Source organism: Talpa occidentalis, unplaced genomic scaffold (genome assembly GCF_014898055.3).
Source record: "Talpa occidentalis isolate TD23 unplaced genomic scaffold, MPIMG_talOcc4v2.1, whole genome shotgun sequence".
Classification (NCBI taxonomy): domain Eukaryota; kingdom Metazoa; phylum Chordata; class Mammalia; order Eulipotyphla; family Talpidae; genus Talpa; species Talpa occidentalis.
The window spans coordinates 152,926,077-152,951,887 of record NW_026555331.1 but is presented as its reverse complement, the minus strand read 5'-3'; the positions used below and the strand labels follow the sequence as shown (position 1 = coordinate 152,951,887).

General features: G+C 69.3%; 4 protein-coding genes and 1 long non-coding RNA gene across 8 annotated transcripts; 3 read left to right on the top strand and 2 right to left on the bottom strand.

The window, feature by feature from the left end:
* Positions 1 to 688: 688 nt before the first annotated feature.
* On the top strand, positions 689 to 2,627 carry TMUB1 (transmembrane and ubiquitin like domain containing 1). Its single transcript, XM_037523861.1, has 3 exons — positions 689 to 718; positions 1,473 to 1,894; positions 2,156 to 2,627. The coding sequence occupies exons 2-3, from the start codon at positions 1,503 to 1,505 to the stop codon at positions 2,505 to 2,507; spliced, it is 744 nt and encodes a 247-aa protein (XP_037379758.1). The 5' UTR covers positions 689 to 718; positions 1,473 to 1,502; the 3' UTR covers positions 2,508 to 2,627.
* Positions 2,628 to 3,182: 555 nt separating this feature from the next.
* FASTK (Fas activated serine/threonine kinase) lies at positions 3,183 to 7,321 on the top strand. Of its 4 annotated transcripts, XM_037515773.2 has the most exons (10): positions 3,190 to 3,309; positions 4,036 to 4,458; positions 4,923 to 5,102; positions 5,208 to 5,347; positions 5,757 to 5,970; positions 6,043 to 6,202; positions 6,375 to 6,466; positions 6,540 to 6,675; positions 6,748 to 6,862; positions 6,940 to 7,142. In XM_037515773.2, the coding sequence occupies exons 1-10, from the start codon at positions 3,228 to 3,230 to the stop codon at positions 7,045 to 7,047; spliced, it is 1,650 nt and encodes a 549-aa protein (XP_037371670.1). In that variant the 5' UTR covers positions 3,190 to 3,227; the 3' UTR covers positions 7,048 to 7,142. The 4 variants fall into 4 exon arrangements, with proteins under 4 accessions (XP_037371679.1, XP_037371670.1, XP_054548734.1 ...); XM_037515782.2 differs by lacking the exon at positions 4,036 to 4,458 and having other exon boundaries at positions 3,183 to 3,309; XM_054692759.1 differs by lacking the exon at positions 6,748 to 6,862 and having other exon boundaries at positions 3,205 to 3,309; positions 6,940 to 7,321.
* SLC4A2 (solute carrier family 4 member 2) lies at positions 7,016 to 18,135 on the bottom strand. Its single transcript, XM_037515762.2, has 22 exons — positions 18,085 to 18,135; positions 16,494 to 16,659; positions 16,155 to 16,396; positions 15,957 to 16,075; positions 14,376 to 14,608; positions 14,152 to 14,294; positions 13,198 to 13,378; positions 11,906 to 12,041; positions 11,667 to 11,832; positions 11,432 to 11,546; positions 11,150 to 11,334; positions 10,845 to 11,070; positions 10,515 to 10,733; positions 10,281 to 10,429; positions 10,003 to 10,197; positions 9,271 to 9,537; positions 9,071 to 9,160; positions 8,705 to 8,871; positions 8,095 to 8,348; positions 7,845 to 8,014; positions 7,528 to 7,701; positions 7,016 to 7,453 (listed from the first exon to the last, which is right to left on the bottom strand). The coding sequence occupies exons 1-22, from the start codon at positions 18,133 to 18,135 to the stop codon at positions 7,373 to 7,375; spliced, it is 3,729 nt and encodes a 1,242-aa protein (XP_037371659.1). The 3' UTR covers positions 7,016 to 7,372.
* A 9-nt stretch (positions 18,136 to 18,144) lies between these two features.
* Positions 18,145 to 20,006, bottom strand: LOC129145372 (uncharacterized). The gene is made up of 2 exons (XR_008550904.1): positions 19,996 to 20,006; positions 18,145 to 18,198 (listed from the first exon to the last, which is right to left on the bottom strand). It is a non-coding gene; the product is annotated as an uncharacterized LOC129145372 (long non-coding RNA).
* A 1,640-nt stretch (positions 20,007 to 21,646) lies between these two features.
* Positions 21,647 to 25,541, top strand: CDK5 (cyclin dependent kinase 5). Its single transcript, XM_037515627.2, has 12 exons — positions 21,647 to 21,787; positions 22,377 to 22,465; positions 22,552 to 22,619; positions 22,749 to 22,809; positions 22,912 to 22,968; positions 23,634 to 23,729; positions 23,874 to 23,948; positions 24,089 to 24,185; positions 24,362 to 24,431; positions 24,916 to 24,976; positions 25,079 to 25,159; positions 25,240 to 25,541. Exons 1-12 carry the CDS (start codon positions 21,751 to 21,753, stop codon positions 25,324 to 25,326), a joined length of 879 nt encoding a protein of 292 aa, XP_037371524.1. The 5' UTR covers positions 21,647 to 21,750; the 3' UTR covers positions 25,327 to 25,541.
* Positions 25,542 to 25,811: the final 270 nt, after the last annotated feature.

Here is a 25,811-nt window from a genome sequence, read left to right as displayed (position 1 = left end):
CGCGGCTTTAACAAACCCCTCGTGTCTCTCACGGTCGCCCGGTGAAGTGTGTTTTAAGAACGAAGAAACTGAGGTTCAAAGAGATTTAATGAGGGATCCAAGGTCACACGGCTGTGAAGCACAGGACAAAGGATCAGCGTCCGTGCCAGCTTCCAAAGTCCACGCTTCCTTCAGCCTTACCGCAGGAAGTGGGGTGCGGGGGGACCGGGCAGCCGAGCCCCCGAGGAGCCCCGAGGGCTGGGAGGCTCTGCCGTCCGCCGGGGCAGCCCCCGGACCCCGGTCTCCGCGCGGCAGGGTCCTGCGGGCGCCCCAGGGCGCCTCGGGCGTCCACGCGGACCCGAGCGCGGAGGGGGGCGGGGGTCCCCCGCGCTCCCCCGAGTCCCCCCTGGAAACGCCGGAGTCTGACGTGCTGCGGCTGACGTTGGTTTCCGGAGCGACAGCCGCCCCAGGTGCCGAGGGAGGACGGGCGGGCCCCGCCGCCACGACAGCCCGGGGGCGAGGGCGGCCTCCGAGCCCGCCCGCGCCGACCCCGCGCGCCCCGCCCGGCCCGGCCCGCGCGCCCGCTCGAGCGCCGCAGCCCGCGGGGCGGAGGGCGCGCCCGCCCGGACTACAAGTCCCACAATGCGCCGGGCGGCGGGGGGGCGCCAGGTGCCGGCGACCTCGGCGCTCCCGCGCGGAAGTGCCCGAGGGTCCGCGATGGAGCCGGCGGCGCCGGGCGGTGAGTCCCCGCGCCGAGGCCGCGCCCACCCCGCCGCCCCGGCCCCGCCCCGGGATCGCCCGCGCCCGCCCGCCCGCGGCCTCGGGGGCGGGCAGCTGGAGCGGGGGGCGGGGGGCGGGGCGGGCTTGGGTGCCCGGCGGGAGCCGGGGTCGGCCCGCGGGCGGGGTCGGGGCGGCCGCCGGCGCCGCCGCGGGGTGGGGTCTGAGTGCACGAGGTGGGGCGAGCGGGGCGCGGGGTGGCAGCCCTCGGGAGCTCGGGATTGCCGGGGCGGAGTCTGACGTTCAGGGTGGGGAGGCCTGGGCCGGCAGCCGGCGCCGCGGCGGGGGCACCGGGGGCTGGCATCGGGGTGGGGGAAGGGGCGCCTCCAGGCCCATTTCCTCCCCTTTCAGCGACAGAGGCTGTGGGGGGAGATGAACTTTGGGATGAAGTAAAGCGAAGAATTACGTATGCTTTGGAGTAAAGTTTGGTGGGGGTTGGATTTAGAGGAGAGGTTGCTTAGAAGGTCAAGGTCTCCCCCCCTCCCCCCCAGAGGGTTTGAAAGATCTGGGGAGCTGGATAGCGACCTAGAACTCAGGTGACACAAAGTTCGGACTCGGGATTTGTGCTTGGGAAGGAGCCTCCGCGCTCTGCCCCGGGTGAAGGGCCCGGGACTGGGAGCATTGCGGTGGGGGGGCCGGGAGCCTGTGGAGTTCGGAGGGCTCTTGACCCCTTGACCCGGGAGCCCACCCCTCATGGGTTATTTGTGCCTCTCCAGCTCGGTAGTGCAGCGGGCAAGGCAGGTGCCATGGCCCTGATTGAAGGGGTGGGTGATGAAGTGACCGTCCTTTTTGCCGTGCTTGCCTGCCTTCTGGTGCTGGCTCTGGCCTGGTTCTCAACGCACACCACGGAGGGCGCCCACCCACTGCCCCAGCCATCAGGGACCCCAACACCAGCACAGCACAGTGAAACTATGGCAGTCACCGACAGCGTCAGAGGAGAGGCCCCAGGAGCCGAGACCCCCAGTCTGAGACACAGAGGTCAGGCGGCACAGCCTGAGCCCAGCACGGGGCTCCCAGCAATGCCACCATCACCTCCGGACTCCCCCCAAGAGCCCCTAGTGCTGCGGTTGAAGTTCCTCAACGATTCAGAGCAGGTGGCCAGGGCCTGGCCGCACGACACTATTGGCTCCCTGAAAAGGTAAGCTGGGCCGAGGACTGGAAGTGTTTAGGGGTGGGGTGGGAGTGAAGACCTGGAAGGGGCCGTGGAGATGTGAGACTCCCCCTCATTTTATAGATGAGCGAACTGAGGTCTCCAAATTGCACACTTGTTCCCCTTTGGCAGGTGGGCACCCCCTTGGAGACTGTGAGCTGGGTGGCGGGGAGGGGGGAGTATGTTTCTGGGGCCAGGGGCCAGGACTGCCTGAGGCCTGCTCTCTTACCCAGGTCCCTCTCTCCTCAGGACCCAGTTTCCCGGCCGGGAGCAGCAGGTACGGCTCATCTACCAAGGGCAGCTGCTAGGAGACGACACCCAGACGCTGGGCAGCCTTCACCTCCCTCCCAACTGCGTTCTCCACTGCCACGTGTCCACGAGGGTCGGGCCCCCACATCCCCCCTGCCCACCGGGGTCCGAGCCAAGCCCCTCCGGGCTGGAAATAGGCAGCCTCCTGCTGCCCCTGCTGCTGCTGCTGCTGCTGCTGCTCTGGTACTGCCAGATCCAGTACCGGCCCTTCTTCCCCTTGACCGCCACCCTGGGCCTGGCCGGCTTCACCCTGCTCCTCAGTCTCCTGGCCTTTGCCATGTACCGCCCGTAGTGCCTCCGCGAGCTCGCGAGGGGGTCGCGGGCCCCTCCGGACCCTGCTCCCCACGCCACAGTGGGAGCTGCTGTCTGCCCGGGCCGGCCTCTCGGGCCTGCCTCTTCCCCCCGCCCTGGAGCCCGGCCCTGCACTGCGGAGCGCCCCGGGGGCGGGCGGAGGCCCCGCCCTGTGACCTCCGCGGCTCGCGGGCAGCCGGCCGGCCGGGGCCGCTGACGGTGGCGTCCTCGGGGTCAGGCAGCTGCTGTCGCTGCCTGGGCCCTGGGCAGGGCCGGGCCACCGCCCTGGGCCGTCCCGGGGTCCCGCCTGAGCACTCCCGGCCCTGACGGCTCGTTGGGCCCTTTGGGGTCCCGGGGACGCCGGCGGTCGGCGAGGGGCCGGGCGGCGCGGAGGGGTGTCGGAAACGCGTGCGGATTAAATGACTGTGACGTTTTCCCTCCTCCTGTGTGTCTGCCTGTGTGGGCCCGCGGGGGGGACGCGGCCCTGCCCCCCGGAGAGGGCCTGGGGGGCTCTGCCGGCCCTGCCCGGGCGCCCCCAGCCCAGGCCGCGCCGGCCCCGCCCCCCGCCGGCCCCGCCCCCCGCGCGCAGCTTCCCGGAAGCGGGGCGGGGCCGGCGGCGCCCCGGGCTCGCAGGGCCCGACGGGAGCCACGTCAGTGCTGGCCGAGGACGGGGCGGCGTTCCGGGGGCTGCTGGGAAGATGGCGGACTCGGCGGCCCGCCGATGAGGAGGCCGCGGGGGGAGCCCGGCCCCCGGGCCCCGAGACCGACCGAGGGAGCGACCTGCGCGGGGCCCGGGGAGCCATGTAGGGGAGGCGCTTGCGGGCCGGGCCGCGGGAGGGCGGCGGGAGTAGGCGCCGCGGCCGCGCCCCGGGGTCCTGGCGTCCCCGGGCCGGGCGGGTGTGGGGACCCCTGCCGCCGCCGGCCGCGCGCCCGCGCTCCACGGGCGCCCCGCGAGCCGGGCGCCGCGCTCTCGCCTCACGGGCGAGGAGGCTCCGGCCGGGAGACGCAGCCCCTGGCCCAAGGTCACGCCGCTGGTAAGTGGGCGCGCCCAGCCCGGAGCCCGGCCCGCCCGCCGCGCTGCTCCCCGCGCCGCCGCCTCCTGCGGGAGGGGGAGGTGGTGGCGGGGCCGCCGACGGGGCGAGCGGAGCTCCGGGCTGGGCGCGCCCACTGACCCGACTTGCGACCCGGGGCTCACCTCCCCGGGCCTTGGTCTCTCCGCCTGCGAAGCGGGGGCCGCGCCGGCGCTGCCCACCTCCCGTGGGCGTGGCAGGCGCGTCGGGGCGGGTAGTGCATGTGCAGTTGCCCCGACGGTGCCCGGCGCTGACAACGCTCCAGGATTCCGATTGCTCTTTCCCGGGAGTGGAAGGAAGCAGAGAGGGGCGGGGTGGGGAGACCAGCAGAGGGGTGAACATGAGTCTGGGGTGCCCGGAGTCCGGGCCCTTTGCTTCGGGGAGTGAGGCAAGGAGTAGCTTAGCGACCTCTCTCCCCTTGGGAGAAACCCTCACCCCCTTTTCTGGGCCGCCCCTCAGGGTCTCCATCACCCAGCTCCATGCTCCGGGTCCTGCTCTCTGCCCAGGCCTCCACTGCCCGGCTCTCTGGCCTGCTGCTGCTCCCTCCAGTACAGCCCTGCTGTCTGGGGCCCAGCAAGTGGGGGGACCGGCCCCCTGGAGGAAGCCCCCATGCAGGCCCTGTGCAGGGGCTGCAGCGGCTTCTGGAACAGGCGAGGAGCCCAGGGGAGCTGCTGCGTTGGCTGGGCCAGAACCCCACCAAGGTGCGCGCCCACCACTACCCTGTGGCGCTTCATCGCCTGGGCCAGCTCTTGGGGTCTAGGCCACGGCCCCCTCCTGTGGAGCAGGCCACCCTGCAGGACTTGAGTCAGCTCATCATCCGAAACTGCCCTTCCTTTGACATTCACACCATCCATGTGTGTCTGCACCTTGCAGTCTTACTTGGTGAGGATGGGCCTGGGGGCGGGTGTTAGTGGCAGAGTAGAGAGGATTGAGATCACTGGCAGAACTCAGCGCCCAGGCCTTGCCAGGAGTGGCCCCTTCCCCGGCCTGCTGGCTGCTGCTCCCGCCCCCAACCACGGCGACATCACCAGCTCAGCAGCCTTCGATCAGCTTGGCTAGGGGCACCCCAGATCCTCCTAACGTAGCGCTCTAGGAAGCCACCACGATGTCACCATTGCACAAGATGAGAACTTGCTGGCCTTTGTCTGAGGCCTTCCCCGCAGACTGCTTGGATACCTCACGTTCACGTGGCGTTTCATGCCTGCAGTGTTGCCACTTGCACTCTAGCCAGCCTTCCAGCCCCGAGAACGGAGATGAAGGCTGGGAAGTCACTAACTAAACCCTATGAGAACAGAGAGCAGCTCCCGCTACCAGGACTGCCCCCTCTCTGACCCTCTGCCTCTCAGGCTTCCCAGCAGATGGGCCCCTGGTGCATGCCCTGGAGCAGGAGCGAAGGTTCCGCCTCCCTCCGAAGCCGCCACCCCCTCCGAAACCTGTCCTGTGTGGTGGGCAGAGGTTGGAAGCGGCTCTGAGCTGCCCCCGTTTCCTGCGGCATCCGAGGCAGCATCTCATCCGCAGCCTGGCAGGTGCTGGAGGGGTGCAGGAGGCGGGGGTGCTGAGCACGCAGGTGGGGTCATCTGGACTGTGGTGGTCTGGCCTGTGCGCCCAGTGTGACAGGCTGTTCTTCACAGAGGCCAGGCCAGAGGAACTGACCCCCCACGTGATGGTGCTCCTGGCCCAGCACCTGGCCCGGCACCGCTTGCGGGAGCCCCAGCTTCTGGAAACCATTGCTCACTTCCTGGTAGTCCAGGAAGCCCAGCTCAGCAGCAAGGTGGGATTGCCTACCACTCTCCCATCAGCCTCAGCCCTTCCAGCAGGCCCAGCCCTCTGTCCGGCTTGATTGGCCGCTTCCTGGGGGGCAATTCTGCTCTGCCCCCCCCACCCCGTCCCCATCCGCGTTGCCCAGCACACACCTGGTTCTGTGCTGGTGTCTGCGCACACAGTGCCCTCAGCTGCACCAAGGCCTGCTCTGGGCCTCGGCAGGACACACAGCCATGTCACTGTTTGGTGACTGATAAGTGCACAGGGCTCAAGGCCCTTGTGCTTTGGTGCTTCTGCTGAGACCGTTAGGGCAGAGAACTTTACGCCGACCCAAGCCAGAGCCCGCAGGGCGAGCCCCTCTCGCATTAAAAACGGGAGCTCTTCCTGCAGCTGGGGCTGACGCTGCTCTTCCCCCACAGGTGGTACAGAAGTTGGTTCTGCCCTTCGGGCGGCTGAACTACTTGCCCCTGGAACAGCAGTTCATGCCCTGCCTTGAGAGGATCCTGGCTCGGGAAGCGGGGGTGGCCCCGCTGGCCACCGTCAACATCTTGATGTCGCTGTGCCAGCTGCGCTGCCTGCCCTTCCGAGCCCTGCACTTTGTCTTTTCCCCGGGCTTCATCAGCCACATCAGTGGTACGCGGACGGGAGGGCCGGGGAGGGGCCGCAGGGCCGCGGCCCAGCCAGCCTCAGTCCCGCTTCCCGCAGGCACCCCTCACGCTCTGATCGTGCGGCGCTACCTCTCCCTGCTGGACACGGCCGTGGAGCTGGAGCTCCCCGATTACCGGGGTCCCCGCCTTCCCCGAAGGCAGCAAGTGCCCATCTTCCCCCAGCCTCTCATCACGGACCGTGCCCGCTGCAAGTACAGGTGGCCGGGGCAGCTGGGGCCGGGGGGACTGGCCGCGGGCGGCAGAGAAGAGCCTCGGCCTTGTAACGCCAGGCCTTGAGGCAGCCCAGCCCCTGCCGGGGGCGCTGGGCTGGGGGGGACGGCTGGGCCCGGGCGCCTGGGTCCGCCGCTACCCGTGCTTCTCTCCTCACAGTCACAAGGACATAGTAGCCGAGGGGCTGCGCCAGCTGCTGGGGGAGGAGAAATACCGCCGGGACCTGACGGTGCCCCCTGGCTACAGCACAGGTGAGCTGGGGCGGCCGGGCGGGCTGGTTCCACAGAGCCTGGCCCGCAAGCCAGCGCCCTCTCTCCCCTCCAGACTTCCTGCTGTGCGTCAGCAGCTCGGGCGCGGTGCTTCCCGTGAGGACCCAGGACCCCTTCCTACCCTACCCTCCCAGGCCCTGTCCCCAGGGCCCCGCTGCCTCCCAGCCCACCACCAGCGACCCCGCCCAGAGGTAAGGGAGGTGGGCGGGGGGCCTCCCCTGCGCGGGCCCAGGCCCTGAGCCGCTGTCCGCCGCTGTCCCCAGGGTGGTGCTGATGCTGCGGGAGCGCTGGCACTTCTGCCGCGACGGCCGGGTCCTGCTGGGCTCCCGGGCCCTGCGGGAGCGGCACCTGGGCCTGATGGGCTACCAGCTCCTGCCGGTGAGCGCACCCGCCCCGCCCGTGCAGCCCCACGCGCCCCGCCCGGCCCGCGGTCACCTGCGGCCCTCTCCCTGCAGCTGCCCTTCGAGGAACTGGAGTCCCAGAGAGGCCTGCCCCAGCTCAAGAGCTACCTGCGGCAGAAGCTCCAGGCGCTGGGCCTCCGCTGGGGGCCTGAAGGGGGGTGAGGGGCCACAGGGGGTTCAGGATGGCTCCCCTATGGGGGGTGGACGATTTGCACTTTGGCTTCCTCGTTTGGGTTTTGCATTAAAGGCCCTTTCCTGCCCCACCACGCAGCTCGTTTCTGGGATCGGGAGCCCGGGAGCCCCACTTTCCCATTCGTGCCCTCTCACCCCACAGAGACAGAAGGCGGGGTCGGGTGGGGGCCGAAGCACTTTACTACAGGGTGGGGAGGAGAGTGTAAGGGGCTTTAAATTATTCATTTAAATAAAAACGAGGGCGGGGTGGGGAGGGCGCCCCAGCCCCTGTTCCCTCTGTCCGTCCGTCCTCCGGCTACACGGGCATCGGCATCTCGTTGTACTCGTCCACGCCCTCTCGCTCGTCGAACACCGGCTCCGCCTCGTTCGCATCCAGCTGCGGGGGGGCCGAGTCAAGACCTGGGTCCCACAACCACAGGGGGAAGGGGGCGGGGGGGGGGCAGGCCTTACACATTTCATCTCTCGCTCCGTGAAGATGCGGGTGAGCACCGCCATGCGGAGCGGCACTGTGAGGATGAGGATGAAGGGGAAGGCCAGGGAGGCTGCTGTGGACATGACAGCCCAGAGCAGCGCCAGGCAGAGCAGCTGCAGGGCCGTGAACAGGTGCATCCGGAGGGTCCGAACCTGGGGCGGAGCAGAGATGAGCCGGGGCCGGCACCCGAGGGGCGCCTCCTTCCCGGCAAGCAGACTGCAGGGGGCCTGCCTGGCGGCGCACCCAGTGTGGAGGCTGGCGGGCGGCGGTGGGGGGCTGGAGGGCAGGGTCTCACCTTCTTAACATAGGTGACGTCCGGGTGGTGTTTGGCCGGCATGAGCAGCAAGTGCAGCCGCTCGTAGAACTGGATCCCGTTGAGGGAAGTGACGCCCATGTACAGGAAAATCCCGAAGAGCACAGCAAGGGGGATCTGCCGGAGCAGGTCCCCGATAACCATGGAGAGGCCTGTGGGCAGGAAAAGCGCGCTGGCCACAGGGCTCTGCGCGGGACCCGCTGGGAAGGGCGAGGGCGCGAGGCAGACATACCCACGAGCAGGGCAACCAACAGTCCTGTCACCCGCTGCTCCTTGACCTCCTGGATCTTGGGCTTGTCCCCGGGCGCCACGGCCTTGCTCATGACAGTGAGCGCGTTGGCATGAGTGACGGAGCGCACGGTGGCCGCTGCCAGCCAGGGCAGGCCGAAGAGGGCACAGATGCCACCCATGGCCACAATGAGCAGCAAGTCCAGGTGGAAGCCGGAGCCCTTCTGCAGCATGCGCTCCTTCTTGGAGATGATCAGCCTGGCGGGCAGCGCTCGCTGAGTCCCAGCCCGGCCGCGGAGGGCAGCCGGCTCGCCCCAGGGCCCGCGTGCCCGTGTCTGGAGCCTGGCATGCCCTGCCCCTCCCTCAGGATGAGCATCCCTTCCTGAGCTGAAGCCTCAGCCCTGTCCACAGTGTCCACCCACCCACCTGTCCTCCAGCACAGCTCCCCGCCCACATTGGACCTCCTAGCCAACACCAGGGTGTTCTGCCGACAAAATAAGCCAGCAGCCAGCCTGGCACCCTGCCGGTGGGGTCCTCCAGCCTGGCTTGGGTTTGGCCCCTCCACGCACCAGGTCCTTGTTGTCCACGCAGCCCCCAAGGCTGGGACCACTCACGTGGTGATCTGCGTCTCCATGAAGATGAGGATGAAGACCAGAATGGCGGGCAGCAAGCTGGCGACCATCATCCACACGGGGAAGGCACTGTTCTCCCCCAGGGGATTGATGACCCAGCCCCGTTTTTCTGGGGCCGTCACCGAGAACCCACTGGGCACACTCAGTTTCTGCAGGGCAAAGAGGGGGGCGGGTGAGCCTCGGAAGGAGCCCCCCAGCTGTGCCAGGCAGGGTGAAGGTTGAGGAGGCGCTGGGGAAAGGCCTGGTGTCTGCCCAGCTAAGAGGCGGCTCAGTTTGGGGAGCCTGAGGGGGCTGTCCAGAGCCACTCCCTGGGCAGCACCTGCCCCACTCTGCATCTGCGCCACTTACCTGGGTGTAGGTGTCCTCAATACTGTAATCCACGAGCACCATGATGAGGATCGCGATGGGCACCCCAAAGTCCCCAATCACCCGCCGCACCTGTGGGCGTGCACCGGGCTCAGGGGCCTCCCTTCTCGTTCCACCCTGACTCCCTGTCACCCCCTTCCCGGCCCCAGCTCCCACCCCCCTCCGGCCTCCCAGCCACGCACACGGCCAGGGAAGAAGCGGCTGTTCTTGAACTTGCGCAGGAAGAAGGCGATGAAGAAGGTGCCGGCCATGAGCACCAGGGACAGCAGCGCGGTGTTGGGCTGGTCCAGGGGCCTCCCCTGCCCAGTGGGCCTGGCCCAGCTCCCGTTGCGCAGGCCGGGCATGGCCTCGGTCCCAGCCCATGTGGTGTTCTCGCTGCTGCCGCCGCCGCTCTCCACCTCAGAGGTGTTGACCGCTGAACAACCGTGGAGGGGGTGCTCCTGGAAGATCTGGGCAGACAACAAGGCACCGTCAGCTGAGCGGCAGGCTTCGGGGGCTCAGCCGTGTTAAGCGCTTCCTCCAGAAGCCGTCACGCTGAAGGAGACGACCCAGGGGCCCACACGCGAGCTCGGGGTGCTCCAGGGTCGAGGGGCTGGTGTGATTCAGGGAGGTGGCTGGAGACCAGCTCCGGGCCAGGGCCCCGATGCCAGAGCGCGGCCGCGGCCGCCCCCTCGATGCTCCCTTTCTGCCCACGTCACTGTTCGGCGCTAGAGGAAAAGCGCTGTTGCTCTGCTATTAAACTGACGTGAGTTTTGACGCGTGACCAGAAGCCGTGCTAGCGCCAAGCCCCGAGCGGGGTGCTCGGGGCCAGTGTGGCCTCACATCCAGTGGGGAGAACAAGAGGAACCGGCTGCCCAGCTCCCTTCAGTGCCGAAGCCGTGCCCATCCCGGCCCAGCGGGGGCAGCCTGCCCACCTTAACCAGCTTGTAGAAGGTCTCGTAGATGAAGATGAGGGAGATGAGGAAGGCGAAGATCTCCTGGGTGAAGCGGGACACGAAGCGCACCAGGAAGCTGCCCTCCAGAGCCACCATCAGCAGGGCGAGGAGCACCAGCCAGAAGCCGATCCACACACGGCCCACCAGGTACTCCAGGTTGTTGCTGTTGCAGAACTGGGGGCGTGAGGGGCTCTGTCAGGCCCAGGGCTCGGGGCCTGGGGGGGCGGGGGGGTTGAGTGGAGGAAGAGGGGCCTCACCGAGAAGAAGGCCTCCTCGAAGACCAGCAGGGGCCCCGAGAAGCCGATCACCAGCAGCGGCTGGGCGCCCAGCAGGCAGAAGATCACGCCCTGGATCGCCGTGGACATGATTAGCTCTGACACCCCAATTAGGTCCTGCGTCTTCTCTCCTGAGGGGTGCAGGTTCCAGTTCAGGAGCCAGGACAGGTATCCAGAGCAGGCGCCCTCCTTGCCCCCACCGAAGCCTCTCCTTACCCAGCAGCCCCCCAAAAGTGATGGCAGGAGACAGAGCGGCAAAATAGATGAAGATGACAGCGGCCAGGCACTGGGGGTCGAGGGCGTCCCGAAAGTCGCTCAGGTAGTGGGGGTAGCGGCGCTGCACATCTCGGATCAGCCCCCCGAAGGGCCGGCCCGTCCGCCGCAGGGGATCATCGTCTTCCACTGCCCCTGCTGCCTCTACCATCTGCAGGAGCGCTGCAGTCCAGCCTTGGTCAGGGCGCCCGGCCCTCGCGCCCTCCCCACGCGCCCCTGCTCTCGTCTGCACTCGACCCCCCACCCCAGCCCCCAGGCTGCACTGGCCCGTACCCTTATCTTGGGCCGACTTGGGCTCCAGCCCAGCCCCTGTGGGCAGCAGGCGGCCCTGCTCCTCCCGCTTCTTGAGCATCTGGCGCTGGAAGTGCGCGACGGAGCGCAGCAGCTCCTCGCCCTGCACCTCGGAGGGCGGCAGCACCACACTGCAGTCCAGGAAGGCGTTGATGGCCGTCAGCAGGTCCTCCCGCTCGTCGGCCAGGTAGGCCGCCTCATGGAATTGCTGCCAGAGAGGGACGGAGCACGTGAGGGCATGGGCCGCAGGCTGCGGGGCCCAGAGCGGGGCGCAGGGAGGGGCGCACCTTGTCGGACATGAGCGTGGAGATGGAGCGGCCGATCTCGTGGTAGTCCATGTTGGCGCTGCTCGGGCCCAGCAGCAGGAAGAGGAAGCGCACGGGCACCGGCACCTCCAGCACCGCGTCCAGCTCCACCGCCTCCCGCAGCCGCACGAAGGCCATAGTGGGGCGGGACAGGAACTCCACGCAGCCTGAGGGCGAGGGACCGGGTGGGCCAGGGCAGGGCGCAGGCGGCCCCCCAACCCCCAGCCCAGGGGCGGCACCGAGGCGGCCGGCGCCCCCACATACCCACAAGCACCACCGTGGCCTCTGCGTTCTCGGGGATCTTCTCCAGCAGCTTCAGCTCGTGCTTGGACTTTGAGCGGGTGATGCCGGCTGGGGGTGCGGGCGGTGGCAGCTCGCGCTGGGGACGCGGCAGGAGGAAGGGTGCTCAGCCGGGCCACCCGCCGCCCCCCCACCGCCTCCCACATGCTCACGTGGCGCTGGCCTGCACTCCTGGCCAGGCGGGGCCCTTGTCCCTCACCTCTCGCTCCATCTCCAGCCGGGTCTCGGGCACACCGCCAATGAGAGGCTCGGTGACATGCGGGTCGCTCTCGGGCCCCTGGCCATGGTGGTGCCCCAGCAGGGAGCCCAGGGAGCCGGCCGAGATGTTGCGGGGGAAGGAGAAGTCCTTCTCGTCACTTGGGTGGCTGGTGGGGCAGAGGGCAGCACGGTGAGGGGGCAGCTGGGGGCAGCAGGCAGCCTGCAGCGGGCGGGGCTCACCTGTGTTTCAGCAGCAGGGCCCGCAGCACGTTGGCTCTGTCCTCGGCTTTGATCTGGTCGGAGATGACCATCTGCTCCACCACCTGGTGGGCCACTCCGGGCAGAGTCTGCTGGTCCAGGTCCAAGAGCACAGCCCCTGGAATACGGATAGCATGGAGAGGCCCTCATCCCCGGGGCAACAGGCCAAGCCAGGGTGGGAGCAGGGAGAGCCAGGAGAAGGGGCCTCTGGGTCTGCACATCCACAAAGGCACTCTGGCCCCGGAACCCAAGAACCACCTCGGGGGCCACTCTGCCTTGGCCACGTCCCATCGCCTTTGCAACCTGCACCCTCCCTCCAGAGATGCTGCCCGGCTCAGCAGAGGCCTCAGAACCCTAGGTCTCTCCAGGCCACCTTCCAGGGACACGCAGCCTCCTACTCAGGCTGAACTACTCTTTGCTAGAATGTTCTTCCTCTTCACGGGTGAAGGTTCTTCACCCGGTGTCCACTGTTGCCCCTGTTCTGCCCTCAAGAGTGACGCAGCTGGTCTGGGATCCTGGCCGCCTGCAGGCTTCCCTCTCCACCTGGGCTCCCCAAATCTGAAGGCGGCTCAGAGCGTCCCCAGGCCTCTCCCCACCTGGCACCGCTCTGAGCCACCACTTCCTACAGATAGGAAAGTCCTTTCAACAGTTACCGGGTCGCTTTGTTGTCAAGGTCAACATTCAGGAGCACAGAAATGAAAAACAAACAGGACCCAAGGCCCCTGAGCAGCGGCCACAGGACCACAGAGCTTGGGCCCCGCGCCCACAGCTGGCACCTCAGCCAGAGCCGCTAGGCTCACTCAGGGGCCGCCCGCTCCTGGGTGGCATCAGCCCTGAGCGCAGGCTGCCTTGGGCCTCGGCTGCTTAAATAGGCCCTTCGACAGCACCTGGTGGTGACTCCCCCACGGGAAGGAGGAAACGAGCAAAGAGCAGCAATGTCGGACGTGGAGCCGAGATGTCCTGCATTAGGGTCAGCCCCACAGGTCATCTCAGAAAAGCTTCCACGGAAATTCTTTAGAAGCCCCACGGCACTGACCCTACTGACAGCAGCGACCCAACCACCACTGACAGAACCGCTGCTGCGGGTGCGGCAAGAGCCCGGCCCCGCGTCACCCTGCACCCTGGGAGGAGCAGGCTGCTGACCGCCCCTCACGGGCTCGAACATCACAGGCCGTGTGGCTCAAGACGAACTGGGGGGCCAGACCACCCGGCCCTCCGAGAACGGGCGGGCAGGTTCCGGGGTGAGGCCAGGCAGGGAAAGAGCGCGCAGTCACCGTGGGCCAGCGTCCGGCGGAGCTCCAGGAGGCTGCGGAAGGACAGCGAGGCCACGTGCGGCTTCCCCCAGCGCTCCGTCTCCTCCTCCACGTCCTCCTCAAACTTGATCCAGCGCGCCGTTTCCCGCCATTGCGGCTCCTGGTTTTTGTCCAGCAGCAGCTCATTCAGCTCCACAAACACCTGGGGTTAGAGGAGCCCGGGGGTCCCCGAGAGAAGTCAGGACGGGGCCGCAGACCCCAGATGGCCCGAGCCAGCGCCCAGGCAGGAGCCGGGGTCAGTTACTAAGCAGGCCGCGCGAGACTCACTCTCCCTGTCTGAGAAATGGGAGGCTCCCTGGTGCCCTGGAGGGCAGTCACGGGGACTGGGAGAAAGCGTGGGGTGGACAGTGTACACACGTGTGCGCGCGCACACACACACAACTCACAGGATCCCCCTTGTGCATTAGCTAGGCAAGCTGAGACAAGGCAGCGGTCCCCTCCGAGGGCACCGTGTGGGCAGGCAGAGGGGGCTCTGCTGAGTTGCTCGCCCTGGCTGGGTGAGCCGGGGGTGCAGAACTGTGTCATGGAGCTGGACACGTAACCCAGGTGCACATGCTGCCTGTCTGCCAGGCCTCGAGAAAAGCCCCTGGAAGAGCGTGGCTTGGGGACCTGGCTTCTAAGACAGAGGGACCCTGGCCAACCGCTGCTCCAGGTGTGAGGCTGGTGCCACCGGGGATCATCTTCTCAGGTCGTGGGAGGACAGGTCATGTGTGCAGAGAACACCAGATTCGGTAACACTGCTCCCCCAAACCTCCCCGGTGCCAAGTCCCCAAGCCCCTCCCAGTCGGTCAGAACACGGCCCTGACGATGAAGCAGAGAGCGTGTAGACGAGAAGCGGACGCTCAGGTCAGAAGGGGGGATGCGGGGGAAGAAGAGGCACAGGGACGAGGAGGAGCAGGAAGCAGGGATCAGTACCTCGTGGGGCTTGTGGGGGGCCCGAGGCCGGGCCCGGGGCGTGGGGCCAGGCTCGCGCCCCTCCCGGCCACTCTGCAAGGGCCCTTTGGCGTTCTTCCGCACCAGGTGCCGCCGCACCCCAGGGACGTCCTCAAACCGGTGACCTGGGGGTAAAGTCGGAGTTAGGCTCCCCCTTCTCCTGGCCCTGTTCCCATGGGTTCGGGTTGGCTCAGGCCCAGACTCACTCTTCATGAGGTCCAGGTCGGCCGTGGCCAGCGTCTGGGCCTCGCTCTCATCTGTGGGGACGCGGGGCAGCAGGGCCTGCTCCACCCCCGTCATGCTCCCGATGCGCCGCCTCTCCTGCAGGTTGTAGCTGCGGTGCCCGGGCTGGGCTTTGGTCAGGGGGCGCGCCGAGGCACCCCCATCGTCACCTCCGGCAGTGCCACTGGCCACAGCCACCACCTCTTCCACTGGGGCTCTGGACAGACAATTGTCGCGAGTCAGAGAAAACCAGCCCTGCGCCCATGGCTACGAACCCCAGGGGAGGATGCAAGGAAGGGCACCCCGCAGGACCCACTCCCCTAACTCCCCACTTGCGCTGGGTGCCGGTGTGAAAGGCGTGCACTCCAGCAGCAGAACGCAGCATCTAAACCCAGCCCTGCCCCTCACGAGCCCCCGGGTCCTCGCACAAGCCACCAGAGAAGAAACACTCAGCAGCAAAATGGTGCCCAGGCTGGCCCCAGGGGGTGGAGGGGACATCTGCAAAAGCCCCAAAGCTGCCTGCTCCTAACACAGGCTGTGCCCCGGCCCCTCCTCCCCCCGCCTCCCGGCACCCCCCAACCCGAAGGGCGCAGGATCCCCGGGGGAAAGAACTCTTTAAAACTATAGTCCTCCACCCCCACCGAACTCCTTGTCCTTTACAGACCCCAACTTCTGCTCCCATCCTCCAAAACCAGGAGGCCCCCTTCTCTCTGCCACAGCCAGTCCTTCTAAACGCCTCCCCTGGCAGCAGCCCAGGCTCCCAGTCCCCGCCAGAGCCCTCCAGCCGGCTTCCTCCGTCCACGCCTACAGCCACCCGCTGCCCTGGCCTCGGCGCGCCCCTGCCCACAAGGGTGACCCACTTTTCCAAGGCCATGCTCTCTCTGAAGCGCCCAGTTCCCTCCTGCGGACGGCCGCTGTGGACCCAGCTCCACCAGCACCGCCGTCTCCCCACACCAGCCTGTGCACGCCCTGGAGGGGCAACGCGCCCTTCACGCTGCCTGGCACCCAGAAACAACAGGTCTGTGATAATAGTGACCTTGAGACCTGGCTCAAAGTGATTTCCTCCAGGAAGCCTTCTCTGGCTAACACCCCCAAACTGCAGTCACCTGCTGGTACTGACACGGTGCCCGAGCGTGGTGCTGGGCACAGTAACTTGTTCTGGTGCCATTTCACGTGATGACAACCAGGGGGGACTGGCAGCTCCCCAGGAGCGGGAGGGGGGTCTCCTATTGTTCTCACCCCTTTGGACCCAGGGGGTGCCTGCGGGCCACCAGTCCAGAGCCTGAGTCAGGGCTCAATGTCACGCCACCTGAAGCCTCCGTGGGGAGGTGGCGGGGACAGGCCCCCAAATGTGTTCCGTGCAGCTAAAACATACTCAGAGCCCTAATTCCCACCACGCTGCCACCCCCACACCCCTGTGGGGAAGCGTCCATCACGCTCGGAGTGAGGCGGGAAACGGAGGCTCAGGGAGGCCAGCGCTTGTCCCAGCAGCTGGCGAGCCGGGGCTGAGAGTGGAGCCCCAGGCTGAGAGCAGGGCGGGCCTCCACGGGGGACACGACACGTACCCCGCCAGGGCTCCTTTGGTGGCCCGAGGAGCTGCCTCCTGGTGGGGCGGCGGGGGCGGGGGCGACGGGCTGGTCCTTTCCGCCTTCCGGTCAGCACCTTCATCCTCCTGCAGAAAGAACTGCAACGGGGCCCGCGGGGCCAGGTGAGGCCGGGCTGACCCTGCACCTGACGGCCCCAGAAGCCCTGCCCCTGCTCACCTGCACCGACGAGGGTGTCGAGGCAGGGGTCGGCTGGGCGGGTGCCCGGACTCCCTCGGCCTCGCTGGTCTCATCCTCGTCTTCCTCCCCCTCCTCAATGGTAGGGGTCTCCCCAGGGGGGGAGGCTCCAGGGCGCCTTCTAGGCTTCCGTCCCGGGCCCTGGGGTGTCTTGCGGCGGCGCGTGTCCGGAGGCAGGTGGGTAGACAGAGGGTGGTGGATGTGGTGGGAGGACTGGCGGTGGTCTGCAGGGACGCGGGGGCGTGGCTGAGCGCAGGCCCGGCCCCCCCAGCCCACAGCCCCTCCCGCTGGAACTCCCTCCCCACCCCAGTCTCCCCTCACATTCAAAGTCTTCCTCTCCGTAGCTGCGGCCTGGCTCCTCCCCGCCTCGAGACCCGGCCTCCTGCAGGATCTCCTCAAAGCGCTCCACGCCCAGGGTCCGGTGAAGCTCATCCTCCTCCTGCTCCGGGAACCCAGGCGTCCCGGGGCCCAAGCCCTCTGGCTCAGGCTGGAAGGAAACAGCAGAGAGGGCGTGGGACTCCCCCAGATCCGCAGACAGGGTCCCACCCGCGGGGACAGTCAGTTTGTCCGCGGGCCCTCGGGCCTGGGACGCGCCTGTGCCCGCGTGTGCCACACGGGTGTGTGGGGGGCAGGGGGGGCACCGCGCGCCACCCTGAGTCTCAGCAGGGCCAGGGTGTGCAGCCGCGCAGGGTGTGACCCTGGCAGCCCACAGGCTGGGGCCGAGGGACTCCTGCTGGCTGCAGGACAGCTGCCGGGCCAGAGGAGTAACTTCTGGAGGCGCTTCCGCTCACTGACCGGAACTGGGCTGCGCGCCCCTGAAGGGAAGCCTGGGCCCGCGATGCATGCGCAGGGCTGGGGAGCCCCCAGAGCCGGGCCCCTCGCCGCTCCCGGCCCCGCCCCTCACCCCCCCCCACCTGAGTCATGCTGCAGAGCGAGCGGCGGCCTGGCCACTCGGGGCGCTCCGCGGGGGCTCCCCGCTACCCGGGCCGGCCTGGCCCCGCTCCCCCCCACCCCCGCCCGTCTCAGCTCCGGGTGCCGCCAAATATTAGCTCAAGAGCTTCTGGACCCGAAGGGCGCGGGATCGCCAAGGGCGGGTACGAGCCAACCCCTTCGCGGCAGAGCGAGGATGCGGGGCAGGCGGCGGGGAGGTGGGTCTGGGGACACCGCTGCGGCCGCGGCGCAGAGCAGGCGGGGGCGGGGGCGGCCCCCCAGCCCGGCGCGGGTCTGGCCGGGCTTCCCCCAAGAGCTCGCCCCACTCTCACCAGGACGAGCGCGGGAGGCGGCCGGGGCGAGCGAGGCGGGGCGCTAGCGGGGTCGGGGGAGGGGGTGGCGAACCCCTCGCACCTGAGGCCGCAGGAGGAAATCCATGGCGGGCGGGGCTCTCGGGAGGGGGGGGGCGCTGCGCCCCTTCCCCGTCACGTGCCCCGCTGGCCGGAGTGACCCATGGGGGCAGCCCGCCCCCGCGGCTCCAGGGTTAATCATTACACTCCCCAGGAAAGTCCGGCGGCCACCACGTGGGGGCCGAGGGGCGGGTCTGCGAGGCGCATGGGGCGGGGGCGGGGCCGTGGTGCCCGCGGGCAGGCCCAGAGCTGCCCTGCGCAGAGCTGCCTCCAGGCTGGCAGGGGTGGGGTCGCCAGGTTAGAGACCCCGGTCCCGAGTTCTCTGAGGCCAAACCGCCCTGAGGGCCTCGGAGCCGCAACTCCCTGCCGGAGTGGAAGCCCACCGAGCGCCCACCCAGTACCCATCCCGGACCCCAGCCCCATCCAGGCCAGGCCAGGCCGGCAGGGATGGTGCACCCCCCCAGTGCAGTGCCGCCACCCCTCCCGGGGCTCTCCAGGGACACTCGCCCTGCTCGGGTGGGACCCTCGGCCAAGAACACCTGTGGCCTGGGGAGGGGCCGGGCCATACTCACAGTTCGGAAGGAATCTGCGCCCGCGGCGGGGTGCCGGGGCCCGCTGCTCATGGCCAAATCTTAGCCTTTTTCGCTGTCGCTGCGGCTTTCAGGGCAACAAGGCGGAGGCATAACCTGGGGGGGTGGGGGAGAGGTCTGGTCACCGCCTGAGAGCCGGGTGCCCTGGCCCCGGCATGGCGCAGCCCCCTGGCCCAGGCTCCGGGGCAGGCCGCCTGCCAAGAGGGCTCTCCTCGCTGGGCAGGAGCCTCCGGGCGATGGAGGGCCCTCCAGTGGCCCTTGAGGGTGGCCAGAGCAAAGGGGAGAGTTATTAATAGGAAGAAAAAGGAAGAAAAAGGAAGAATAAAGAGACAGGGAGTGGGGCCGAGGAGGCCGCAGAGGGCCAACGGGAGGCCGGGAGACTGGACAGAGTGAGGAGAGAGCAGAAAGTGGGAGAGGCTGCAAGGGGGGGGCGAGAAAGGAGTCAAGGCTGAAACCTGGAGGCCAGCAGCAGCAGCAGCAGGGAGGGACGGAGGGACGGAGGGAGGGAGGGAGGGAGGGAGGGAGGGACAGGCTGAGCCGGGAACAGGAGTGCTGACCCGCTGGTGGCACAGGAGGGAGCTGACACCAGAGAGGGTGTGCTGGGGAGCAGAGATGGGGGAGGAAGAGCAAGGAGCCCTGGACAGCAAGCCAGGGGGCCTCCAGAGACGCGGCCCGGGAAGGGGGTGCGTGACTGCGCCTGTCCTGATGACCGCTGGCAGGGGAGGGAAGTAGGCTTCCTGGGGGAGGGCAGGAGCCCTCACTGGGGGGAGGGCAGGGACCCAGGCAGGGCTGGGGCAGCGCTTTGTCATGGGGGAGGGGCACCTGCCGACTGGGAGGAGGGTGGACACAAACCCATGGGGGGGTCCTTCCCCCCGTGTGGGGCAGGAAAATCTGAGCGGCAGGGCTGATACCCTCCTGACCATGACTACAGGCCAGGGGTGTGGGCAGGACGGTGGAGGTGGGGAAGAGCAGTGGCCAGGGAGCACGCCCGTGTAGATCGGGGTCCCCACATGCAGCGGGGACGCGCAGGGGCAGTCATGACTCTGAGAGGCTGAAGCTGGGGGGCCGCTGGGCCGCAGGGCCGCGGCTAGCTCGGGGAGACAGGTCGGCGGCGATCAAACCACACCGGCCGGGGGGCCGCGCAGGGTGGGGAGCAGGAGTGACACATTCCTGGCAGCCGCTGCGGCTCAGCTGACTGCTCCCTTCGCCTCCCCCCGCAGGCCCTGGGCCAGGGCCCGTCTGGCGCGGGTGAGGGGTCGGCGGCGCGGCCGGGCCTGGCCGGGAAGGGTGTGGGAGCCCCAGTGCCGGCAGGTGCCCGTCCCACCTCCACCGGGCGCCCTCCGCGGCCTCCAGCCCCTCTTCCCCCCCCTCCCCGCGGCTCCGCGCACAAAGCAACTTCTGTCCCGGCGCCCGCAGATAATCCGGGGTGGGGGCGCATTCCCGGGGCCAGCCCCGACCGGCCCGAGGATTAGCATCTCTCCCGGCCGGGATTAGCACCTTCGCCCCCCACCTGGGCAGGAGCCCCGCGGGGAGCGCGCGCATTCCAAGGCTCTCCCGGGCCGGCGGGGGAGGCGCGGGCGGGACCCGGGGCGGGCAGCGCCGCCCCCGCGCCGGAGGGCCCAGGCCGCCGACCGGCCGGTCTCCCATCCCCGCGCGCCGCGGTCTGCGGCCCGACCCGCGGCCCGACCTGGCCCGGCCCCCCTCCCGGCCCCCTCCCGGCCCGGGGCAGCCCCGGCTGGGCGCCCAGCGACCCGGAAGGGCCGAGTGGGGGGTCGCGGGGGGCGTCGTCTGGAGCCACCCGCGGGCTGGGGGCCGGCGGCGCCCCGCGAGGCCACCCCTGGGGGGCAGGGGCGCGGCCCGCTCGCCCTCGGGGGCCCAGACTCCGCCGACTACCAGCTCCTCGCTCCCCGCGGCATCTCGCGCCCCAGACCTCGCGTCCCCGCCCTTCCTCCACTTCCACCCCTCCCGCCGCGCCCGCGTCCCCCTCCTCCCGCCTCCTCTCCCCTCCCCCCCGGCCTCCCGCCGCCGCCCCGCCGCTCACCCGCTCGCTCCGGACTCCGCGCCCCGGGGGTCTCGGGGTCGCTCCCCGCGCCCAGGCGCCCTCGCGCGCTCCCGACGACTCCCCGGTGCCCACCTCGGGGCGCGCGCCCGCCGCTCCCAACTTCTCCCAACTCAACTTTCCCCCGCGCCGCGCCGGCCAGCCCCCTGCGTGCGCGCCCCCCGCGCGCCGTGCGCGGCCCCGCGGGAGGCGGGAGCGGGGCGAGACCCGGCGGGGGCGCGCGCAGGCCCGGCCCGCCCCGGCCCGCGCCGTCCCGCCGCCCGGCCCCGCGAGGCCGCCGCCGGGCTCCCCGCCGGGACTGGGGCGCGCGGGGACGCCTCTCCCGGGCCCGCGGGCATCCCCGGCGGAAGGCGCCCGCCCCGCGCGGGGACCGGGCGGCTCGGGGGACCGGGCGGCTCGGGCGGGAGGGCGCCGACGTGCAGCCGCGGCGGGATCCAGGCTCGCCCCCGCCCCACAGGACGCCCCCGCGCCCTGAAAGCGCCCTGAAAGCGCCTGGAGGTCGGGTGCCGTTTGCCCCGGGCCGACTCTGCCCTGCCCGGTCCCCCGCGGTGCCCCGCCCCCGGCCCCCGGCCTCGGGGGGACCCCCTCCCACCGCCGCCTGTCGCCCCAGCTGTGGCTCCGCTTCCCCGCTACGTGACCCGGACAGGGGGCGCGCCCCGCCCTCCTCGGGCCGCCGCCGGGCGGGGCCCGCGCCGCCGAAATCGGGGCGCCGCCCGCGGGTAATGAACCCCGCCCGGCCCGGCGCGCGGCCTCGGGACCGCAGCCCGGGCGCCCAGGCTGATGACAGGGCTCAGTCCCCCGCGCCGGGCGAGGTCGGGCCGCCGCGAGCGCAGCTTCTGCCCGCGCGTCCCCCGGGGGGCGGCGGCCGCCCCGGCCACACCCGGCGGGCGGGGTCCGTGCTGGGGGGCTCCCGGCCCCGGGGGTCGGCGCCACTGGCGGCCGGAGCCGAGCTCCGAGACGGCGGGCGGGGGCGAGGGGGCGGGGCTCTGGCGTGGTGAACCCGGCCTCGGGGGGTCCCCCGCCTCTCCCCAGCCCGGGGCACCGGGTCCGCAGAGCCGCCCGCGGGAGACGCGGCCCCGCGCCCCGCGCCCTCCCCGGCCGGCCTGGGGGTCGCTGGGGGGCCCGGGGGAGGGGGCCGCCGCGCCGGGACGGCCAGGCGGCCTCGGGTGGCTCGGCAGCCGCAGCCGCTCAGGGCCCGGCCGCCTCGGGGCGCGGAGCCCCGGCCCGGGAGAAGCCGCGCTCCCGGGCGTGACGGCAGCGGGGCGCGCGGGGGCCGGCGCCGCCCGGAAGCGGACGCGCGGGGCTTCCTGGGACTTGAAGTCCAGGGCTCGCCTCCGCGCTGGACGCGGAGCCCCGGGAATCGAGTGCTGCAGAGCCCCGGGGCGCAGCCTGCCGGGGCTTGTAGTCTCTGCGGCGTACGATCTCGGGCACTCCTGGGGAACGTAGCCGTCCTAAGACTACAAGCCCCAGAAGCCCATGCGCAGGCAAGAGGGAGGGGCAGGACTGGAGGCTGGGGTCCCGCCTCCTCTGCAACGCCGCGGCCGGAGTCTTAGGACCGAGGGCCCGCAGGGGTCCCCGCGGCCGCCGCTATGCAGAAATACGAGAAACTGGAGAAGATTGGGGAAGGTAATGGGGCCGCGAGGTGTTCCTGCAAGAGCTTCCGTTGCAGACCCTTCAGCGTTGCCTGCAGCCCTGCCTCGTCCGCCCACCGTCCTCAGTCCCCAGCAGACTCCGACTCAGCCCCGGCTGCAGCCCTGGCCCGAGCGTAGCCCTCCGTGCAGACACCGTCCTCCCCGCTAGCTCTTCCTGCAGACCCCCTCCCAGCCTCCGCCGGGCCTTCCGACCTCAGCACTTCCTGCATTGCCCGCCCCGCCCGCAGTTCTCGCAGCCGACCTCCGGCCGCAACACCCCTGCCGACCCTCCTCTCCCAGACCCTGCGCGCCTCTCCAGACCCTTCGGAAGCGCCGCCTTTATTCTAGACCTTCCAGCCCGGCTGCAGCAGCCTTCCCCGCAGCACACGCCCTCCCTTGGGCCATCCGCAGGCGCTTTCACCGCCGCGTCCTCACGCCCCCACAGAGCTCCTCCAGGAGGCCGGGCCTTGGTTTTCAATCTCCTGCCTTACTCCTCCACGCGTCAGAAATAACTCTCCCCAGGGGGACGGCCCAGAGGGGGGAAGGGTGCCCCATCCTGCTCCTCAACCCCGACCTCCTTCTAGGCACCTATGGAACAGTGTTCAAGGCCAAAAACCGGGAGACCCATGAGATCGTGGCTCTGAAAAGAGTGAGGCTGGATGACGATGATGAGGTAGGCTGGGACAGCGGCCGGCAGGGGCTCCGGGGCCTAGGCTGGGTGGGATGTGACTCTTGCTGCCCGGCCCCTCCCGTGTGTAGGGAGTGCCAAGTTCTGCCCTCCGCGAAATCTGCCTACTCAAAGAGCTGAAGCACAAGAACATCGTCAGGTGCGTAGCCGCCAGGCCCCCCCATGTGTGTGGTCAGCCGGAGGTGGGAGCCCTGGAGGTGGGCTGGGCTGACACTGGGGTGGAGTCCCAGGCGTGCGGACCTGCCTGGCTGAGCCCCTCTTCCCCCAGGCTGCACGATGTCCTGCACAGCGACAAGAAGCTGACTCTGGTGTTTGAGTTCTGCGACCAGGTGAAAGGGGCTTGGGGATAGCAGCCTTGGGAGGAGGGTAGAGGGGCCCAGACCGAGGGCCCCATAAACTCTGTCCCGTACCCCCACCCTGTCCCTGTGTAGGACCTTAAGAAGTATTTTGACAGCTGCAACGGTGACCTAGACTCTGAAATTGTGAAGGTGAGCGGCCTGGGGCCCAGGGGACCCATTGAGGCCGGGGTTGGGGTCTGCCTTCAGCTTTGGGGTGCAAGTTGAGGCCATGAACAGGGACGCTCTGGGGTGTCAGGGGGAGGAGCAAACCCTGCCCCTGCCCTCAAGAAGCCCCACCTGAGCCAGCGTTTTCCGTGATCTCTTTGGCCTGACGGTAACGCTGCCAGGTCACTACGTGACTTACCCTTGAGAGGTGAGCGAGTGAGGTTCCCAAGGGTCCTTCATTCCCTCCAAAAGCACTTGTGGCCGCTTTGCCTTGCGCCTGGGGCTGTTGAGGCCCAGGACCGAGTGCCTTGTCCCAGTTCCGGGGGAAGTAAAGGCCGGATAATGATAGAGCACAGTGTAGGTGCTGAGGGCTGCTGTGTGTGTGGCCAGCGAGGCCAGGGACGTTCCGGAAAGGTGGGGGCCAGAGCCCCTTTGCCATTTTCCTCGAGCGCCTAGCGCAGTGCAGAAGGGGTCCTTGGAGCTGACCTAGCGATGTCACCCTGAGCGTGGCGGTGAACGAGTGATGGCAGGCCGAGCTGGGTGCTGGGGGTGGGCTTTGGGTGGAGTTTCGAGGCTAAGCAGAGGGTAAGCGGCAGCAGGGGCCGCTCCAGCACAGCCTCCTCTCCAGAGGGTGTGAACCCCCCCCCCAGTCATTCCTCTTCCAGCTGCTGAAAGGCCTGGGCTTCTGTCACAGCCGCAACGTGCTGCACAGGGACCTGAAGCCCCAGAACCTGCTCATAAACAGGGTGCGTCTCCGGGAGAGGGTGGGAAGTGGGGTGTGGGGTGGCTGGAACCAAGAGCCGTCAGCTGAGGGCTGGACAGTGGAGCGGGGAGGCTGCTGCCCTGCGGTGGGCGAAGCCCTTTTGCCTGTCCCTCCCTTCTCCGCGCAGAACGGGGAGCTGAAATTGGCAGACTTCGGCCTGGCTCGAGCCTTTGGCATCCCTGTGCGCTGTTACTCGGCTGAGGTGAGCGGGGACGGGCTCTGGGGTGTGGGGAGTCCCCAGCGAGCATCTCAGCTGCTCCTCCAGGCCCCAAACATTCTTTTCCTCTGTTCTCTGAGCCCCCTCCTACCCAGCCCTGTAAGTGTGGGTGGGGTTTTCCCCAGGTGGTCACGCTCTGGTACCGCCCACCGGATGTCCTCTTTGGGGCCAAGCTGTACTCCACGTCCATCGACATGTGGTCAGCCGGCTGCATCTTCGCAGGTGACGTGGTGGGGCCTGGGGTGCTTTCTCTCCCACTGAGTGGGCAGACAGGGTCTGGAGGGCCCTCTTTGGGGAAGGGAGAGGGAGCCCAGGAGGGGAGGAGGGTACAGGCTGCAGCACCCAGGGGTGTGAGGGCTTCCTCATGTGTCTCCTCCGCTTACCCCGTCTCTCTCTAGAGCTGGCCAACGCTGGGCGGCCGCTCTTCCCTGGCAACGACGTGGACGACCAGCTGAAGAGGATCTTCCGATATCCTCCCGGCCCCTCTGCCCAAGCCCCCGGAGCGCTGTTGGGCGGGGGGCGCCCTGGGGGCTGCTGCAGGAGTGGGTGGGCTGCAGTGCCCCCCCAAGAGCGAGGGACTGAGAGCAGAGAGTGGTGGACACCCCCGGTTGTCACAGGCAGGCGCACCCTGCAGCTGGAGGGCGGAGCCGGTAGGCTTGGAGGGCACATGGGGGGACAGAGCCAAGAGGATCTGCTCCCGCTGAGCAGTGGCCCCCGAGGATGCCCACACGCGGGCAGGAGGGCGGCTCATGCAGGAAGGGCAGGCGGGCAGGCTCGCTGCCACCGATGCCGGTTTGGGCTCATGGTGCCTGTCTGTAAAGCGCCTGGCCCACTGTCCACCGCTCCAGGGGCCGGGTAAGTGAGGAGGGTGGGTGGGTATGAAGAATGGCCTGGGAGGGGAAGAGCCACCCCCGTCCCTTTCCACCTAAGTGGCCCTTGACCCCCTGGACACGCTGCTGGGGACGCCCACGGAGGAGCAGTGGCCTGCCATGACCAAGCTGCCGGATTACAAGGTGCGCCGGCGGGTCGGGGCATTCATCAGGGCCCCTCGTTTCCTGGCCCTGACGGCCTCCCTGCCCCCGCGCCCTGGCCTGAATCTCCCCCCGCCCCCCCAGCCCTACCCGATGTACCCAGCCACCACGTCCCTGGTGAACGTCGTGCCCAAGCTCAATGCCACGGGGAGGGACTTGCTACAGGTGAGCGAGGGCAGGGTGGAGGGTGGGTTAGGGACACATGTCCGGGGACTCTGACGACCCCCCTTTTCTCTGCCCCCCAGAACCTCCTGAAGTGCAACCCTGTCCAGCGCATCTCGGCAGAGGAGGCCCTGCAGCACCCCTATTTCTCCGACTTCTGTCCCCCCTAGGCTCTGGAACCCTGGCTGCCAGGCTGGGGCCTGGTTGGTTGAAGCCCCTCCTGGGAGGGGAGGCAAAGCGGGGATGCCGTGCGCTGAGCCCCAGCTGTGCTGGGCCCGGGCCCAGGGCCCTCGCTCACGGGCCGACTCCCCCTGGACTTTATTTAATTTCATAAATTGGCTCCTTTCCCACAGCCTGGCTGGCGCATGAGTGCTCTGGACGGGTGGGTTCTGGGGGCAGGGGTCTTACGCCCACGGTCCTGCGCCCGGCTCAGACCCACGCGGCCGACTTCCCGTCGTCTGAGTGACCCGAGGCGCCTGGAGCCCGCGGCTCTCAGCCTGGGGCTGGGCGGCTGCAGCTGCGCCCATGCTCTCCCCTTGCCCCGCCGCGCAGGGGACGGTCACGGGGGCTGGGCAGGCAAGACCGGCATGGGCTTCCCCAGAGGGACTGGGAAGTGCGGGGCCTTCCCGGGGGCTGCCTGTGTCCCTACCTCACC

What these genes read in the sequence shown, in the direction of transcription:
- TMUB1 (XM_037523861.1), top strand. Translation starts at nt 1,503, where the DNA reads ATGGCCCTGATTGAAGGGGTGGGTGATGAAGTGACCGTCCTTTTTGCC. An exon ending in ACTATTGGCTCCCTGAAAAG is followed by an intron (nt 1,895 to 2,155) that starts GTAAGCTGGGCC and finishes CTCTCTCCTCAG; the next exon opens with GACCCAGTTTCCCGGCCGGG.
- FASTK (XM_054692759.1), top strand. Translation starts at nt 3,228, where the DNA reads ATGAGGAGGCCGCGGGGGGAGCCCGGCCCCCGGGCCCCGAGACCGACC. An exon ending in TCTCATCCGCAGCCTGGCAG is followed by an intron (nt 5,103 to 5,207) that starts GTGCTGGAGGGG and finishes TGTTCTTCACAG; the next exon opens with AGGCCAGGCCAGAGGAACTG. An exon ending in GCCCCCTGGCTACAGCACAG is followed by an intron (nt 6,467 to 6,539) that starts GTGAGCTGGGGC and finishes TCTCCCCTCCAG; the next exon opens with ACTTCCTGCTGTGCGTCAGC.
- SLC4A2 (XM_037515762.2), bottom strand. Translation starts at nt 18,135, where the DNA reads ATGAGCAGCGGGCCCCGGCACCCCGCCGCGGGCGCAGATTCCTTCCGA. An exon ending in CGGAGAGGAAGACTTTGAAT is followed by an intron (nt 16,397 to 16,493) that starts GTGAGGGGAGAC and finishes GCGTCCCTGCAG; the next exon opens with ACCACCGCCAGTCCTCCCAC. An exon ending in CCTTCTACAAGCTGGTTAAG is followed by an intron (nt 9,538 to 10,002) that starts GTGGGCAGGCTG and finishes TTGTCTGCCCAG; the next exon opens with ATCTTCCAGGAGCACCCCCT.
- CDK5 (XM_037515627.2), top strand. Translation starts at nt 21,751, where the DNA reads ATGCAGAAATACGAGAAACTGGAGAAGATTGGGGAAG. An exon ending in TAGACTCTGAAATTGTGAAG is followed by an intron (nt 22,969 to 23,633) that starts GTGAGCGGCCTG and finishes CCCCCCCCCCAG; the next exon opens with TCATTCCTCTTCCAGCTGCT. An exon ending in AGAACCTGCTCATAAACAGG is followed by an intron (nt 23,730 to 23,873) that starts GTGCGTCTCCGG and finishes TTCTCCGCGCAG; the next exon opens with AACGGGGAGCTGAAATTGGC.